The sequence below is a fragment of the Stenella coeruleoalba genome (assembly GCF_951394435.1).
Source record: "Stenella coeruleoalba genome assembly, chromosome: 14".
NCBI classification, from domain to species: Eukaryota; Metazoa; Chordata; class Mammalia; order Artiodactyla; family Delphinidae; genus Stenella; species Stenella coeruleoalba.
The window spans coordinates 72,301,525-72,319,539 of NC_137160.1; the positions used below are offsets into that span (position 1 = coordinate 72,301,525).

Genomic DNA, 18,015 nt, shown 5'->3' on the forward strand with positions numbered 1-18,015 from the left:
TTCAAAATGTATGCATGACTTCTCGGAGGGGATATTTGGACTTCTGCGATGAGAAAGCTCCTCTAGCATCTCCCAGAAAGTGGTGTTCTAGAACTCTAGGTATCATTACTGTAGAGCTGTCGTCCGTGAGCAGGACTTTGCGTACACATTGAAAGCATCAAGGCAGGACTCAGTGGGGTGAACCAGGATAATTTTCATCTGTTCTCTTAGACGTTTTGGTCAGCGTTCATTTGATTGCAAAGCACAGGGCCCACACATGAAGAGGATCTACTCCCAGGCCGCAGAGATTCCAGCGTCAGGGATCGCTGCCTTTGAATCTGTCAGTGGGCTTTCCCTGCCAACTTGTACATGGCCCTCTATGACCACCCTGGCCCCGTTCCATCCTTTATTCTTCTATTCTGGGCCCTGCTCCAAGGAGCAGTTACTTTTCCAAGCCAGATTTCTCAGGAATAGGGCTTAGCACATCCAGTGGGAGGTGGGTCATGGAGGTCAGAGGTGTTATCTGCCCCCGGTATAAAACCTCTGATGGGTTCACGTGGCACGATGCTCTGCTGTCCCCAGTGGCTGGCCTGGGAAGTTTCCCTCAAAGCGTGGGTGGCCGGGGGGCTTGAGGGCAGGCAATAGGAGCTCGATATTTATAATTTACCTTTGCTGGCTGATGGGATCTTCTCCTAAACTTAGACCCATATTCTCTGTCATCACTTTTTAAAGCCCAGGGAAGTCACTTTGGGTTAGGAAGGTGAATTAACTTCCTAGCGCTGCATAATGAATTACCTACAGACTGGTTGGCTTTAAACAACAGAAATTTATTTTCTCACATTTCTGGAGGCCAGAAGGCCAAAATCCAGGTGTTGGCGGGGCCGTGCTCCCTCTGACGTCTCTCTGGGAGGATCCTTCTTTGCTGCTTCCGGCTTCCAGTGGCTCCTGACATTCCTTGGCTTGTGGCATCACTCCAATCTCGGCCTCTGTCTTCACACGGCCTTCTCCCCTGCGTCTGTGCGTCTTTCCCTCTCTCTTATAAGAACACTCTCATTGGATTTAGTGTGATTTTATCTCAATCTTTACCTTGATGACATCTGCAAAGACCGTATTTCCAAATAAGAATCACATTCTGAGGATCTAAGTGGATGTGACTTTGGGGGTGGGGGGAGGACACTATTGAATCCACTACAGACGGTGACGACCAGTTAATAATGAAAACATTTTTTTCATTTCTAGATCCAAAATATTCATTCGCTTCCCCAGAACTCTGTTTGCTACTGAAGATGCCTTTGAATTTAGTAAACATCAATTAGGTATGGTTTTTTTTTTTCCTGCCCTGATTTTAACAGAATGTGATATGAACAAGCTTAGCTTGGGAAACATCTTAAACATGAGTGTTTGATATAATGTTAGAAGCACTGGCTTTGGAAACCCAGAACAAGGTAACAGGATTATAAGATACAGGTGAACTTATGCCTTAACCCAGAACAAGGCAACAGGATTATAAGATACAGGTGAACTTATGCCTTAACCCAGAACAAGGCAACAGGATTATAAGACACAGGTGAACTTATGCCTTAACCCAGAACAAGGCAACAGGATTATAAGATACAGGTGAACTTATGCCTTAACCCAGAACAAGGCAACAGGATTATAAGACACAGGTGAATTTATCCCTTATGTTTGGAGGGCTGTCACGGATGCACCTGGAAACTTAAACACTGCAGTTCTGCCTCATTTTTAGTTTGGATCCAACTTTGTCGTGCCACACCAGGACCTAAACCCATGGAGTCCATCCCCCTTAAATGAAGGGTTTTTTTTAAACTTCATTTGTGTGTGTCTGATGTCGGAAGGTGTAGCTGCAAAGCCCACAGCCAGGGTGTTTGTTGTGAATGGTAAATAAGAAAACTTAGACGGGAGGAAAATGCAAAAAATCACAAATCAAAACGACCAGGGGGTAGGGGCTTCCCCTCTGAGATCTCACCTGGCCTGCTGAGCCCAGCTGTGCTTGAGTAATCTCAGTGCTTGCTGTATTCATGATCTCATTGTATTCTCGGAACAAACCTGTGGACGAGTGGTATTATTATGTCCACTTTACATGTGGGGAAGTTGAGGCCCAACAGCAGCAGAGCGGGGGTTTGAGTGTGTGTCTGTCTGGCTTCAGGGCCTGGGCTCGTAACCACTGTTGTTGGTGGTCTGTTTTTGACCCCTCCGGCAGCGGGCACTGATCACCCAGGATCAGGTTCATGGGCAGGTGCTGAATGCGGGGGCCTGGGTTAACATTTCTACCCAGCTCCCAGGGGATGTGATGCTGCTGGTGTGCGGGACCCTCGAGGAGCCTGGTCTGTGGGGGGACCCCAGTCACTGGGTGCAGGGGGCACACAGTGAATGGAGAAGCTACACGGCATGTGTGTGGTTCCACAGCCCTGGGTTCACACTCCTGCTTCATAGCCGTGTGGTTGCCTCGCACCTGGCAAGGGTCTTCACCAGCTGGGTCTGTGATCTGCTTTGTCAAATGTGCTGATGCCTGCCTGCCTGCCTTGCAGGGTTGGGTGGGAGGATGAAATACAATGCCTAGAACCAGGGGCCAGCAAGCCCTCCAGATGGTGGTTCTGTTCCTTAGCTGGGGGAAGGCAAGAGGAAGAAAGGGAGCCCCAGTTACTGGCCAGCTCTGGCACTCAGGCTGAACGTAACCCGCCCACTCTCGTTTCTATCCCGTCATATCCCGTGGCTTCCTGTCACCTCTACCCTGTGTGCCCCTAGGGCCACAGCCGACACCTCCTCCGAAGGTCACACCTACCAAGCTGCACAACTGAAAGCCATTTCACCAAAAGTTTTGTTTTCTTTTAAGTTGCGAGAATCCAAGCCATGTACAAAGGCTGCCTGGAAAGGAGAGCATACGTGAGAAAAAGACAAGCAGGTAAGAACTGAACAGGACCTCTCGGGTTTGCCATGGACAAGTTTCCCTCTCATCCACATGGCACCTAGACGCACAGGTTCCTTTGAGCATCCTTTTCGCCTGCCTGGCCTTGAAACCTTGGTGTCGGGCATTCTTGGGGTCTGGTTCTGGGGCCTCATTTTTACTCAACAATGTAGCCTATACTTGTTACACAGACATGTTTTATTTGATCCACAACATGTGCATGTTTTTTTTTTTAATTTATTTTTGGCTGAGTTGGGTCTTCATTGCAGTGCGCGGGCTTCTCATTGCGGTGGCTTCTCTTGTTGCAGAGCACAGGCTCTAGGCATGCGGGCTTCAGTAGTTGCGGCTCGTGGGCTCTAGAGCGCAGGCTCAGTAGTTATGGCGCACGGGCTTAGTTGCTCTGTGGCACGTGGGATCTTCCTGGACCAGGGCTCAAACCCATGTCCCTTCCACTGGCAGGTGGATTCTTAACCACTGTGCCACCAGGGAAGTCCATGCATGTTAAAGAATAATTTTTTATTAATAAAAAATAATTTTATTATTTTTATTAACTAACACCATGAGTGCACTTGGAGCCCCTGCACTTTGTCCCTCCTCAATCACTTCTCCGCATCCCCCCACAACACACACACTATTCTTCTGAACTTTCCCTTATTTCCTTGTTTTTTTTTTAATAATTTTATCATCTATGGATGCATCACTAAATAATATACTTGTAGGCTGGAATGTTTTGAACTCCATAAAATTATGCTGTTTGTATTTTTCTTCTGCGACATTTCTGTTGCAATAACTTTACTTACAGACACAGGTGGCCAGCCCGAGGGCCGCAGTTTGCTGACCCCTGTGTGCTATATGAGCGTACCGCAATTGAGCTGTTCCGTTGATGGACATTTGGGTTGTTTCCAGTTGTTTGTTTTTGTAACAATGTGGCCATGAGGAATAAAAGAAAAGCATTTTGAATATCTGAATTAACTGGAAAAACAATCTGAAAAGCATTTAAAAACTGGGACACAAGCCAGAAATCTAATTTTTGTGTATCCCAATTTATGTATCCCCATTTTTTAACGTAGACAACTAAAACTAAGCATGGGGTGAGACAAAGCAAATGCAGTGGCAAGACTAATCTGTGCCGTCAAGTGCCACTCTGGTCCCTCAAAAAGACCTCAGAAAACTGGCCCCTTGTGTAATTTTGGAGCTTCCCTTGATGCTTCCCAGCACCCTCTCCTCCTCTGTCACTCTGGTTCAGTTGTCCGTCTGGGCACATCCGGGTAGAGACTGATGACTCTCATCCCACTTTCCATCTCGAGGGCTAGCGGAGTGCGGTGCTGGGCATCCAGGTGTTTGCGGAGTGGATGAATAATTCTGGAAAAGGCTTTTGTATTTAAGTGATTGTGCTCACCTTCTAATGCCAGCAGTGAACTCTTTCAGCCATTAAACTTGAAGCCCACTGGCGTGGAGCCCTGGCTCGGAAGGAGGCCAAAAGGAGAAAGTGGGCTGTGCAGATTATAAGAAAGTAAGTTCTCAGTTGGGTCCAGTAGGGAGGAAAGGTCTCTAAGTGCTATTGTGCTGCAGAGGGTGGTCATGGACTTGGAGGTTTTGGCTCTAGGCAGAAAAGTCATCTTCCCTGCAGGATGTCAACCCTTAGGAATTCTGTTCCCTCTCCTTCTTCTGAGCTTCCTAATTTGACAGTGATCGCAACTCAGAACGTTTGTTGTTTCTCTTAGCCTAGTTCAAAAGTCACAAAGTCGAATGCCTTCTGAGGCCAGGCAGGGACAGCGAGTCTCATGAGCTGGGCTAAGGCAATAAGGTAGGGTAGGGACTGTGGCAAACTGGAAAGCTCAGTCCACCTAAGAGGGGCAGTCACTACTCCACTTTAGCAGACTGCGGCCAGCCCGGTGTTGGCAGATCTTTTTTTTTCAAGGAAAGCTGGAAATCTGGCTTTCATGTAATACTTCCCAGTTTGTTGTTGTTGTTGTTGGCAATGAATTCAAGTCACTCAAAAGAAAACAAAAAATGGTGTGGGTGAAATAGAACATATCTTTGGGCCAGATTTGGCCTGTGGCCCTACTTGGAGAACAAAGTAATCTCCACCGTTTTGGCCACCATTAAATCAAACCAGTGGGGGAGAGAACGCAAGTTTCAGTGAAGAAATGGGAAGTGAAGAAATAGAAAACTAACAAAACTCTCTCCCGCTTAGGTTCATAAAGGGATTCATCCATCGCAACAAGCCCCTCTGTCCTGACAATGAGGAGTTCATCGTGTTCGTGCGGAAGAATTACATCTTGAATCTTCGGTATCACGTCCCAGAGAACGTCTTGGACGACAGCTGGCTGAGGCCTCCTGGCCTCTTGGAAAATGTAAGGACTGTTCCAGGACTCAGGTTGCAAATGGCGTGGGCACGGATGGAGCTTAACTTGTATATCTTTTGGTGCCGCCCCCCTCGCCTTGAAAGGGCTGCCTCAGCAGACAAACCACTTCCCTGCAAGAGTGATGCCCAAGGGATTTAACTCTTCGCAATTCGTATATCCTCTCTAGAATTATAAAGCCCGTGGAGGTCTGTTTACACAGAGCACTCTTGAATGCTTTCTGTCCTTGATGTAACATTTACAGATGGGTTTAGGGACTGTTGCCTAGAACAGTGTTTCTCAGTAGATGCTCTGGGGACCCTCTGTGTCTGGAGTGCAGAGTGGGGGTGACTAAGATTCCTGGGCCCCAACCCGGGCCCAATGAATCAGCGTCTCTAGGAACCTCCTGGCCAGCAACTCAGGTGACTCAAAACTCATTCAAGATCAGGAACCACTAGTTTAGCAGCGGCGAACAGTGAGCCCAAGACTGGAAGATGAGCTGCTTTCTTTGACTAGAAAATATTAAGGCTGTCCTTTACCTCAAACTGAATTCAGCTATGCTTTCAAAGCTTCTGTTTTGGCGGCTGAAGCCTAAAGCGGGGGCGGGTGAAGGAGGCAGGTGGAAAAGAAGAGTGTTCTCCACGCAGGCATCGAATCTGCTCAGGAAAATGTGCATGAGGAACCTGGTCCGGAAGTACTGCCGAGGGATCACAGCCGAGAGGAAAGCCCTGGTAGGGACGTGGCGTTGCGGGCAGGTGGCAAGATGCTGGAGGGGTGGGTGCTGGCCCCTTGTCAGCAATCCTCACCCACCATCTCACCTGTAAGCCAAGGGTCACACAAGGCTCATGCCTCATACATGCTTTGAGGATGAAACGCATGTAGACCACTTAGCACAGAGCCCTCGTTAACTGGCAGCTGTTCAAAGTAGCATCGCTCTTTTGTTACCATGGGAACATCATCTAGACGGCCTCTGAACCGCAAAGCATGCAGGGCCCCTTCTCTGCTGGTGGCGTAGTTCTCTTTATGTTCATTTGCTGGTCAGCAGACTTTTTCTGTAAAGAGCTAGAGGGTAATATTCTAGGCTTTGCCGGCCACACCATCTCTGTTGAAATTATTCTGTCCTGGTACACACGAGCTGCCAGAGACAACCTGTAAATGGATGGCATGGCTGCGCTCCAAAAAAACTACTGGATTTGGCCCACGGGCTGCAGTTTGGGATCTCTGACCTAGAAGAAACTCTCAACTCTGAAAATTCCACTTCCAGGAAGTCAGTGCAAGCAGAGACAAGCCTAAGTGTCAACCTCAGACTCTAATCAGTAGAATTTTTGAGGCATTTTGGCCAAAGCCAAATGTGATTGACTTCTATGTGTTCTGACTCCTATGCAGAAGTATGACAAGGCTCCTTGAGGAGCCTTACTTATTCAGGAAAGCAAGCACTAGTGTGGACCTCTTTAGGTCCCCAAAAGCCTCACGGCCACCATTTTGTACTTCTAATTATGTATTACCAGATGCAGCAAAAGGTGGTTACAAGTGAAATATTCAGGGGAAAGAAAGAAGGCTATGCAGAAAGCTTAAATCAACCCTTTGCCAACAGCCGAATAGGTAAGTCCCTTTTTTCATCTATGTGCTCACTTCCCCTATTTAAAAAAAAAAAAGTCAAAGGAAGATGCTTGATCCGCATTTCCTGACAGCTAGCTCCCAGGCTGAGCTCTTGGTCACAGAGGGACAGAAAACGAGCAGATGCCAGCGGCCTGTGCACAGGGGTGGTATTTAGTGATTTGCTGTGCTCTGGTTGCTTCCTTAGATGAAGGAGACATTAATCCCAAAGTGCTTCAGCTCATCAGCAGTGAGAAAATCCAGGTAAGGAAATGTGTGTCCTTGCCTGAGACAGGATTCCCCTGTGGGGTCTGAGAACAGGGTCTGTCTTCTACGTGAAGGGGGTCTGGAAGCACTATTAAAAGGCAGGGGTGCGTGTGCGTGGGCCGGGCTCTCAGCTGTGATGCTCTGGGTGTTAAAATGGTAGGGATCAGAGTTACGTGTCTATTAGGTACCTGTGGCTGTTCTTATGGCCCTCACCCGTCACCCAGGAACTGTGTTTGGCTTTCTATGAAGTTAAGCGAAATGCAGGCATACACTTAATCGTTAAACATCCCCTATTAGAAGCAGTGTGCCTGGGCGCCGACGTGGGTTTCGTAACTTAGCTGTGTGATCCTGGGCAGGTGACTTACGCCTTCGGTGCCTCCATCCTTCTGTGAATGGGGAGGACGGAGGGGTTGATGGTGTGAAGGGCACAGGCTGCGGCCTGGCATGCGGCAGCTGGTGACTGGCTCCGGTGGCTGCTTGGTCACTTTGGTCCCTGGGGACTAGAAACCTGTGACTAGGTTGGATCACCCTCTGGCTGTCAGGGCTCTTAACGCCTGCAGAGTGTCTTCATCTCTGCTGACCTTTCAGAGCAGCCCCGTGAGGCAAGTGGCTGTGGCCTTGAATACCTCAGAAGGTCAACGTCATAGGCAGAGCTAGGAATCACAGCCTTTCAGGCAGAGAGCCAGGGTTCAGGGAAAACTCATTTATGCAAGATCTGTTTGAGCCCCTCTCCGTTCGGGTGCTCGAAGCAACGTTTCCAGAGGCCGAGTAACAAGGCACTCGGTACGCTGCCGCCCTCCCCCGCGAAGCAAGCGTCGCCTCGTAGTGACGGTCACCTCCTTGCAGTACGGTATCCCGGTCATTAAATACGACAGGAAAGGCTTCAAGACACGGCAGAGGCAACTCATTCTCACTCAGAAAGCAGCTTACGTGGTGGAACTTGCCAAAATCAAGCAGAAAATAGAGTACCCTGCGCTCAAAGGTAAGCAGCAGGCAACCTTCAGAAAATTCACTGGGTTGACTCAGCTCCCGGGCACACCAGCAATGCAGCAGCCTTTCACGGAAAGACCTAAGTGAAGATGCCCACAAAACCCAGGGCGGCCCGGGCTGTGCCTCTTATTCTGGCACAAACGCCAACGGCATCTCACTCCGGCATCCGGGTCGGACACTAGTCACCTTTGACAGGGACCAGCTTTTTATTCCGAGCACAGGTGCTGATTGCAGGGCCACCCCACTTGGCCCAGCTAGGAGGGAAAAAGCCTGGGGTTGGGGACCCCCCAGGCATGCCTTTTTTCTGTATTAATGTCAAGTTGTCCAATTCTTGGCCTCTAACTTTGGATCTGTCCTAAGGTGTCTCTACCAGCAGCTTCAGCGACGGAATGTTAGTCATTCACGTTTCGCCAGAAGGCAACAGGCAAAAGGTAACCTACGGCCACAGGGCTGCTAACAGAGGGAAACACTGCCTAAATCTTTAGCTGCCCCCAGTGAAGCCTCAGTGATGTTCTTCCGTGAAGCCGCTACCACTGAACCGGCCGTGTTCTCTCCTCTCTGCCGCAGGGGGATGCCGTCTTACAGTGCGAACACATATTTGAGGCAGTTACCAAACTCGTCATGCTGGCTAAGAAGGAGAACATTGTAAATGTTGTTCAAGAAAGGTAGGTGGTTTCGTCTGTACTCAGGAAGTCATTCAATGTTAAGTGTCTATTAACAGATCAAGGAAGACGCAAATGTTAATCGTTTCTCCCAGGCCTGCCCCTCCCCGCAAAGTAAGAACTGCCTACCCACAAGGGGTTGGGGGTACCCTTGCCCCCTCCGATCACCAGCTTTCTTCCCTCCACCCCCTAGGACTTGGGCTCCACAGAAATGAAGTCAGTGATCACTTATTCACCAAAGGGAATGAACAGTGGTCTCACCATCTAGTTTTCAAAGGAGGTGCTTATGGTCCTAAGGGAATTTGTCACCCAGTGAAAGGGGGACCCACCCCGGGCGAGAGCAGGTGCCAGCCACACCTCTGCTGTTGATGCCTGTGGAAGAACTGTGCTAAACCGATTTGAAAATAACTACAGGAAGGCGTGGCCATTTTCCCAGTTGCAGAAACGGGTTTCTTTCGATTACTCAAATATACAATAAAACTCTGTAATGAAACAGGAATTTGATCTCGAAACTAGTAAGCGTCACAGGTGAATTTCTTTTGCAGGCCCACAGCTGAAGGAAAAAATACAGTATGCCAGTAATTTATCACTTTGTGTATTTTAAGTTTACAGTTTTATATTAGTCCTGGAAAAGAAGGCACAATAGTTTTTGACACTGGACCAGAAGAACAAATCTATAAAGATAAAAACGGACAGTTAACAGTGGTGAGTGGCCGTGTCTGGGGAAGGGGAGGTGTAAGCAGTTTTAAGTAAGACTATAGGTTAAGATTCTGCCAATTTCAGTCCTCCTGTAGATTGACCAGAATCATAGTCTAGTTTATTTCTCCCTCTGTCCCTGATTCTGCGTTGAAAAATAGGAAGGAATGGGTACTAGAGGTGCAGATTCAAACACAGACTGAAAAGGAGAACAGTTTACTCACATTTGTCAGTGAACCGGAAGCTGACATTAAACTTTTCACACTATTAAATGTCAAAGCCCCTCTTTACTGGATGCCAAAGGCCTCACGCCCTATCACGTGGTTCTCAAGTGAGTCTCCACGGGGGAAACTCCCGACGAGCTTCGAAAAATACCAGTGTGTGTGTCTCCCCCGACCTGCTCCCCGACACCATGACGTAACTGGCTGGGGGTGAGGCCTGGGCTCTGGAAAACAAGGATCCCAGGACTGAGGAGGAGAGGTTTGGGAACCAGGCGCACCTTAAGAGGTCAAGCCTGAGTGCTCGGGGCTTTGCCCTCGCTAGCAAGTCTGATCCAATTCTGCTGGCAAATGACAAACTGAAAGCTGAGGGGGCTGAATCTTTAAAACATGGTTTGTAGCAAATTATGAATACTTGGTATATATATACAAACTAAAAAATGGTCTAACATGGACTGTCTCATACACATTTAACGATGAAATTGTTTTGTGGACAAAGACACATAATTGCCCCTGAAAACAGGTAACTCCTTTGGGGACAAGTTAAAATACTGAAGCATGATTTTTAATGTAAAGTATAAGGTGACTTTTCAGTTTACATGCTGTCTTAAAACTTACCCCCATTCCTCCCTGGCTGGCTCAGGCGGAAGCTGAGGCCTCAGTGAGCCCATTTCTGGATGTGGCTTGTCTCACGGGAGGTGGGGCAGGAGACGGTGTGGGTGACGGGGCTTGGCTGCTCGCAGCTTGTCCACGTCCCCCTCAACCATGCAGGCGGCTGCACCGCTCACTGCCTCCTCCCGAGTGAGAGGAGAGACCTGTAAACCTCAGCGTGTACCTTCCCCAGGTGTCGGTCCGCAGGAAGTCCTGATGGAGGATGACGTCTGATCTCTCCCATCGCCGTTTCTGCTGCAACTGAGGAAAGCTCGAATTTGGTCCAGTTAGCGACACCTTCAAGCAAAGGTTCCAGCAGCTCTAGGAAAAGGATCGTCCCTGAAGAAGCAGAGTGGCATCTTATGCCAAAGGCCAAACCCTCAGGTGTTCTGTCGCACTACATGTTCTCTTTAGGGAGCCAACCTCAAGTCACCCAAGGGGGTGATTTTAAACATCCCCAATAGGACCTACACTTGACGGGCACTTGAACATGTCAGTATGGGGGGATGACAGATTCTCTTTGTCATGCTGCCCCTGGGGCACAATGAAGTATTATACGTGGTCTGAGAGCATAAAGCTGCAAAATCTGAATTTTGCTTTAAATAAATGGAACTCAGAAACATACCCAGTTCCTGCACGGCTTTAGGCTCCACATGGTGAGGTGTAGCTCTCCCCACCCCAAACCTGCAGTCGGAGGCAACAGCAGCCGACCGCTGTTTCACAAGCCCAGCAGCATTTCCACCCAAGGCTTCCGTCCAGTGTTTGAGTTCAAACACTACGGAAAAATGACTCATCTTTTCCACCCTGAGCAGCAACCTTTAGGTGGTGAAGTAGAAGGTGGGATCTCTGCTCTCTTTCCTGTGAACTGCACTTCAGTTCAGTGGCTGGACTGTGCTGGGCATTTCTGAAAAGACCCAGAAAAACAGATTTAAGTAGAAGCGTTATATAACTTTTATTTTACATATGTCCACAGATGCTTGTACAACACACAGTGACTACTTCTGAAGCTCATAGCGTTTTTTTCCATGGCACAAAGAGACAGAAAGGTTAGTGACACACACGTGTTACAGTGACCCTGGGTGGAGCCCTAGAAAACACACATTCCAGAGGGAGGGCCAGGGTACCTGCACAGCGACCGCCCTGCTAAGCCACTACAGGAGGACGATGGAGAGGCAAGGTCCCCAGTCACCACAATCAGATGACTTATTTGAAAAAAAGCCTCATTACGAGGGACCCAAAGCTGTTCTGCTTTTTCCATTGTAAGTTATTACAGTGTAATAAAACTTAGCTCTTCACCAAATCTTAGGCCAGTGTTTGTTTTTACTTGGATGGTTCTTAAATACAAATACTGACTTTTGTTGCCCTTAGTGCTCACATAAGAAATCACTTCTTTGTAGAATATGTTTGATAACAGAGCCTGGACTAGCCAACACTTTGTCATTGTCAGCTCACAGCTGTATGCAACTAACAGTATCACTCACCATGGAATGTTTCATGAACTTGTTCATATCCCAGGGAAGCAAAGACTCCAAACTACAAGTGCAAAGTTGAAGGAAATGTGAAAGTAGAGAGACGGCCAGAAACATTTGGTCATAAGGTGTAGAAGCCCCAACTAATCAGACTGTTCCACAAAGTTAGTTACTCTTCACGTAAACATTTGAAAAACAGAACTTACATGATGGCTTTTCCATTCCTATAGAAAACATCAGAACTGACATTCACTTTAACTTTCTAAAAAAGTTCAACCCAAACAGCAGGGTTGGTGTTTAAAACTTACAACAGTATAAAATATTTACAAAACATTATTTAAGCCCCCTCCCCTCCCATCCTTAGCACTTAATAAAATCCAAATGGCCTAATATGAAAGTTTCCCACACAACAGTTTAAAAAGCATCTACCCGATACATGATTTTTAGGTTGGGTCATGATTGTTTTAAAGTTTTATTGTAGGCTTTGCTGCTGGATACAAAATAAAGGCATACAACTGTCACAAGTAGGGCAGGGTGTACAAAGTCTAAGCTGTAAAAACCATTTCAAAATATAAACTCGTTTTGTTCGAATGCACTGTATCAAAGGCTGCCCGTGTTAACACCTTTGGTATAAAATGGTAATGTTTCCCTTGAATAGCAGACAAAACCCATCCATACCTCACACACATCCGAATCTCCTTGGAACTACTCTACCAGCCTAGTCTCAACCACCCACATTTGTCACCACTCCCTCTGTGCGTCACGGGCGGGCGCGGAGACGGGGAGGTAGGTAACCGAGAACGTCCGTCCCACACGAGCGCCGTGCAGACAGCAGGGCTCCAGCGCGGGCCACCCAGGCGCCATGGGCACACATCCTCATCCACAATCGCACACGTCCCTTAAACAAACATGAACATGCACACTGACCGGACCCAAAAGGATCTGCACGTCCTCTCCGTCTGCTCACCGATGGCCACTCCACACCGTGTAAGGATCAGAGACAGGAAGGGATCTCCAGGCGACGGCTGCGTTGACAGCAGGTGAACCGTCCTGAGGCTGCTGGTGTGAGCAGTGGTCCTGTCTGGACGCCAGAAAAGAGTCTGGGGCCATGTTTAATTTCTTCTAAGCAAAGGGCAGGGCATCCGCTGGGGGCAGTAAGCCCCGCTTAACGGGGCATAAGGCCAAAGAGGAAGGAATGGAACCCACCGGGCAGTGGTTTGTACGCTGTGCCCATAAGCAGGCCAGGCAGCCTTCCCGGAATGGAGTGGGTCAACAAGGAGGGCAGAGGAAGGGGCAGCTCTGCTCTCGGCCAGGCCCTGCAGGGTCCCAACAAGCACCAGACCACAGATCAGCGGAAGGGGCAACAGGCCTGCCCCTTCAACGGAGCTGGGCATCCAGAGCCACACTAGGAACAGCGGCTGAGAGGCAGGAACCCCCAGGTGGTATCTCCACTGCTAAGAGCTGTGGTCCTTCACCAACAAGCTCCAGGATCGATGCCCGAGGCGGGACGGGCTGTTCGCAAAGCCGTGGAGCCTGTGCCGGGCACGGGAATGGGGCCAGGGTGCTGGGGCGGAGTTAGGAAACACTGAGCTCGCAGACACCGACTACAGGACCCGTTTCGGAGTTGACAAACTGAACCGTGGAGGAAAGGCGGCCCAAGAAGCTCAAAGAGGCAGTCAACACCCACAGAAATAAATACCGCAGACAAGTTCTCACACACACACCACACCCACTCATCCTCTTCCTCCAGAACCAGGAAAGCCTGGCTCCAGTGCTTCTCGGATTCTCAGGAAAGCAGAGACCTTGGACCCAGCTTGTTCACTGGCAGGGGTGTGTTCACCTGGGTAAAGACAATCCATTCACCTGGTCGAGAAATACCAAAATCGTCATCTGGCTTTTTATGCAGTCTCTCCGGACGCGGGGGCAGCGGGAGGCCCGGGAGCTCTCGGGGAATCTGAGTGCACAGCGGGGAGGAGCAGGGCGGGCGGGGTGCAGGCGGGGCCCCTGCCCGCTCACTGGTGGAGGTGGGCCCGGTCGTCCGGGCGCTTGATGTGGATCCGCCGCACGCGCTCGATCCGCTCCCGCTCCCGCTCCTCGTCCTCGTCCAGGTGGTGGGAGCGTCCGGCCGCCCCACCCGTGGCCTCCAGGAGTGCGTTGTCGGGTCCCCGGCCATCCTGGGCCTCATACAGCAAAATATTCAGGGTCTCCTCATAGATCCGGGCTTCAGGGAACTCCACCTGTAGCGCCACAAAACACAAGGCAGGTACATTAGCCTCTCAAACCCCCCACCCCACCAGCTCCGCCACCACCCAGGACTTCTGAGCAGGGCCATCTGTCTACACCAGGCCCCTACGACTCCGACTCCGTAAGACCGTCGTTATTATGTTTAAAGCAGTTTTTATTGTCAATACGCAACACTTACACATGGCGCTACATTCACAAGAGACAAAAGGGATACAGTGAAACAGATCTCCCTGCCCTCTCTGCCCCCTTTGGAAGTTTGCCTTCCTTTGGACATTTACATCATTCCCAATGTGTTACTTCTAACAATCAGGGCTGCACCCTTGTACACGAGGCATTCCACACCTTAAAGCAGCATCCTTTCTGAACAGGCACCAGCTGGGGACCCTCATAAAATGGACACAATCCCTCCCACTCAGTAAAGCGCTGCGTGCACTTACTGCCCTTCGGGGTCAGGTGCCGAGAACTAGAGGTGGGTCCCAGGCAATCAGTAAGAACTGGTAAAGCACTTCAAATGTTCTGCCAGGGAAGATACCGATTATGCAAAAACCCAAGTGGAACATCTGTGCAGTTACGGGAGACAACGAACCATGAGTGTCAGCTCGAAAGCACAGGTCCCGGAAGTGTGGGATAGAAGGAGAGGAAACTGTCCCTGAAGGGGCAGTCATCCCAACACCAACTCCCTGGAAAAAGGAAGGAGCCCTGAGGGACAAGAGGCAGAGCGAAGGGAGCCAGGAGAGGGGCTCTGGCCTCCAGCCCGGCTCCACCACTAACCAGCTGCACGAACATGAGCACAGGCTCACTCTGGAACCCGTCCAGGAATCTATACACAGTGGGGATCCGACCACGAGGTCTCTCAGTGCCTTTGCTCGCTGTTAAGCTCTAAAAACGTAAAATCACTATTTTAAAGTTTAATCAATATGACGATTAGCTTTTGAATATCCAAGGGCAGAGGCAATCCATGTATACAAAAAAACCAAACTATGACAAAATGGAGAGCCTAGTTACAGGTGGAATTCACAGCCCTAAAGAAAAGAGGCACGTCTTGTTAACGTAGGAGGAAACGTGAATAATTCTGGTTCCCCCACTATCTTTTTTTTTTTTTTTTTGCGTTATGTGGGCCTCTCACTGTCGTGGCCTCTCTCGTTGCGGAGCACAGGCTCCGGACATGCTGGCTCAGCGGCCATGGCTTATGGGCCCAGCCGCCCTGCGGCATGTGGGATCCTCCCGGACCAGGGCACGAACCCGTGTCCCCTGCATCGGCAGGCGGACTCTCAACCACTGCGCCACCAGGGAAGCCCTCCCCCACTATCTTTGAAAGGAAAAAAAAAGAAAGTGTTTTTCCCTTCCTGGCTACCTTACAACAATATATACCTTTTAGGATACATTCTAAATACTAATGAACCAGATGTTCTAAGAAGTTAAAAAAAAAAAGGGCTTCCCTGGTGGCACAGTGCTTGAGAATCCACCTGCCAATGCAGGGGACACGGGTTCAATCCCTGGTCCGGGAAGATCCCACATGCCATGGAGCAACTAAGCCCACAAGCCATAACTACTGAGCCCGCATGCCACAACTACTGAAGCCCGCGTGCCTAGAGCCCATGCTCCACAACAAGAGAAGCCACCACAATGAGAAGCCCGCGCACTGCAACGAAGAGTAGCCCCTGCTTGCTGCAACTAAAGAAAGCCTGAACGCAGCAACAAAGACTCAATGCAGCCAAAAATAAACAAACAAAAAAAACATGTACCCTTTTAAAAAAAGAAAAAAGAAGTTAAAAAAAGATTTTTAACTCTGGTTTCTACTTTGTGGTCTGATTTTCTCTCATGTGCATTTTGCCTTTGAGGCTGCTCTAGCATCACAGAGCTGTGGGCTCCTGGGACTGCAGTAAGGATAATAACCTGAGCAGGTGACCTACAGATCTGTATGAAGGTGACTAGAGGCATGACCTGCTGCATGTGTCCCTGGTCATCAGATTTCCCCAGATAGGTTGAAAAGGAAATGACACAGTGTATGGGATGATTTAAAAAAAAAAAAAAAGCACAATCAAGATGGTAGAATAGTAGGACATGAACCTTACCTTCCCCCACAAATACAGCAAAAATATATCTACATGTGGAATGATTCTCACAGAATATCTACTGAACACTGGCAGAAGACCTCAGACTGCTGAAAGGGCAAGAAAATCTCCACGAAACCAGGTAGGAAGAAAGAAAAAAGGAAATGGAAAAGAAAAGAAAGTGAGAAAGGAATTGGGACAGGACCTGTGTCACTGGGAAGGAGCTGTGAAAAAGAGGAAAGGTTCCCGCACCCTGGGAAGCCCCCTCACCGGCGGGGAGATGGGCCGGGACAGGAGAGCTTGAGCCTCAGAGGAGAAAACAGCAGCTGGTTTGCGTCAGCCAAAGCAGACGGAAGACTGCACAGTCAGTCAGTCAGTGCTGCCGCCCTGCACTCCCCAGCCTGACACACGAGTCTGCCAGTGCTGGCGGGGGCTGGGTGCTGGAACTCGGGCTTCAGAGATCAAAACTGGGGAGAGGACTGGGGTTGGCATGTTGTGCAGACGGACCGGGGGGGCTGGAATCCAGTGTGACCACAGCTGGGGGTGTATGCAGGGGAAGCCTGGGTCACCTTAGAGGCCAGTCGCCATTGTTTGGGGGGTGCATGAGGGGAGGGGTGGGATCTGCATTGTAGCCTTTTTCTCTGTGCGTGCGCTTGCAGAGGGCAGGACACTACCTGCATGGGCTCCAGGAGCTGACGCAGCGCCCCTCCCCCCGACACCAGGAGTGGTTTCAGGCTACCATCACCTCCCTCCTGGACCCAAGGAGTGGTTACAGGGCCCCCACCACTGCCTGCCCAAACTCCAGGAGTGGCTGTGAGATGCCATCATGCCCATCGTGTGCTCTGGGGGTGCCTGAGCTGCCCGCCGCCACCAAGAACCCAGGACTGGGCATCAGCCACTGCATCTGCACACCCCCGTCAAGGGGATAACGACCAGCACATGCTGAAGAAAAAGGCCACGGGCTTCCATACTAAAAACTGCCCTCACACCAAATATATTAAACTCACAAAAGCTACACAGGGATGACCCCACATATAAACAGCCCTCCAAGACCACAGCAGACAACTGTTTCTCCTAAACTCAAAAGAGAAATATGTAAAAGGAAGAAGCAGAAGAACTACTCCCAGATAAAGGACCCCTGAAGGAACAAAGAGTGAAACAGACCCCTTCAGTCTAATAGGCACTGATTTCAAAAAGAAAATAATGAAAATACCAAAGGAATTAAGAAAGGCTATTGAAAGAAACGCAAAGTACTGTAAAAAGGAAGTAGAAACTATAAAGAGGAACCAAAAAAAATTAGAAAACACATTTGCAGAGACGAAAGCTGAGCTAAAGGCAATGAACAGCAGAATGAATAATGCAAATGAATAAGTGATCTGGAAGATAAAATAATGGAAATCACCCAATCAGGACAGCAGATAGAAAGCCAAATGAAAAAAACCGAAAGCAAGCTAAGAGACCTGTGGGATTAATATAAAGTGTGCCAACCTATGCAGAATAGGGACTCCAGAAGGGAAAGAAAGAGTAAAGGGGATCAAAAATGTATTTGAAGAAATTATGGCTGAAAACTTCCCAAACCTAAAGAAAGAAACATACCCAGGTACCGGAAGCTCAAGGGTCCCAAACAAGATAAACCCAAAAAGACCTACACCAAAACGTATTATAATAAAAATGGCAAAAGTTAAAGAGAGGATTCTAAAGGCAGCAAGAGGAAAACAGAGTTAATTACAAGGGAACCCCCCCCCCCCGCAATAAGACTATCAGCTGATTTCTCTACGGAAACATTGCAGGCCAGAAGGGAGTGGCAAGATAAATTCAAAGTCCTAAAAGGGAAAAAATCTGCAACCTAAGATACTCTACGCAGTAAGACTATCACTTAGTATAGAAGGAGAGAGAAAGAATTTCTCAGACAAGAAAA

The 18,015-nt window shown here is 49.0% G+C and overlaps 2 protein-coding genes across 17 annotated transcripts in view; one reads left to right on the forward strand and one right to left on the reverse strand.

Moving 5' to 3' along the window:
• The window catches only part of MYO1H (myosin IH), a 141,986-nt gene extending 131,329 nt beyond the window's left edge, over window positions 1-10,657 (forward strand). For 5 of the 9 annotated variants that reach the window (XM_079942185.1, XM_079942188.1, XM_079942186.1 and 2 more), the window contains 11 exons: window positions 1,219-1,295; window positions 2,834-2,902; window positions 4,334-4,418; window positions 5,103-5,262; window positions 5,898-5,981; window positions 6,759-6,852; window positions 7,055-7,110; window positions 7,960-8,095; window positions 8,464-8,534; window positions 8,671-8,768; window positions 9,371-9,539. In XM_079942185.1, the coding sequence (XP_079798311.1) occupies window positions 1,219-1,295; window positions 2,834-2,902; window positions 4,334-4,418; window positions 5,103-5,262; window positions 5,898-5,981; window positions 6,759-6,852; window positions 7,055-7,110; window positions 7,960-8,095; window positions 8,464-8,534; window positions 8,671-8,768; window positions 9,371-9,518 (1,078 nt within the window). In that variant the 3' untranslated portion in view covers window positions 9,519-9,539. Of the gene's footprint in view, window positions 1-1,218; window positions 1,296-2,833; window positions 2,903-4,333; window positions 4,419-5,102; window positions 5,263-5,897; window positions 5,982-6,758; window positions 6,853-7,054; window positions 7,111-7,959; window positions 8,096-8,463; window positions 8,535-8,670; window positions 8,769-9,370; window positions 9,540-10,523 lie in introns of those variants that run through there. The other 4 variants (XM_079942187.1, XM_079942191.1, XR_013831234.1 and 1 more) reach the window with 3 other exon arrangements.
• KCTD10 (potassium channel tetramerization domain containing 10) overlaps window positions 9,562-18,015 on the reverse strand; it is a 35,763-nt gene continuing 27,309 nt past the window's right edge. For 2 of the 8 annotated variants that reach the window (XM_079942195.1, XM_079942193.1), the window contains exon 7: window positions 9,562-14,036. In XM_079942195.1, coding sequence (XP_079798321.1) covers window positions 13,812-14,036 — 225 coding nt within the window. In that variant the 3' untranslated portion in view covers window positions 9,562-13,811. The remainder of the gene's footprint in view (window positions 14,037-18,015) is intronic. The other 6 variants (XR_013831236.1, XR_013831239.1, XR_013831235.1 and 3 more) reach the window with 6 other exon arrangements.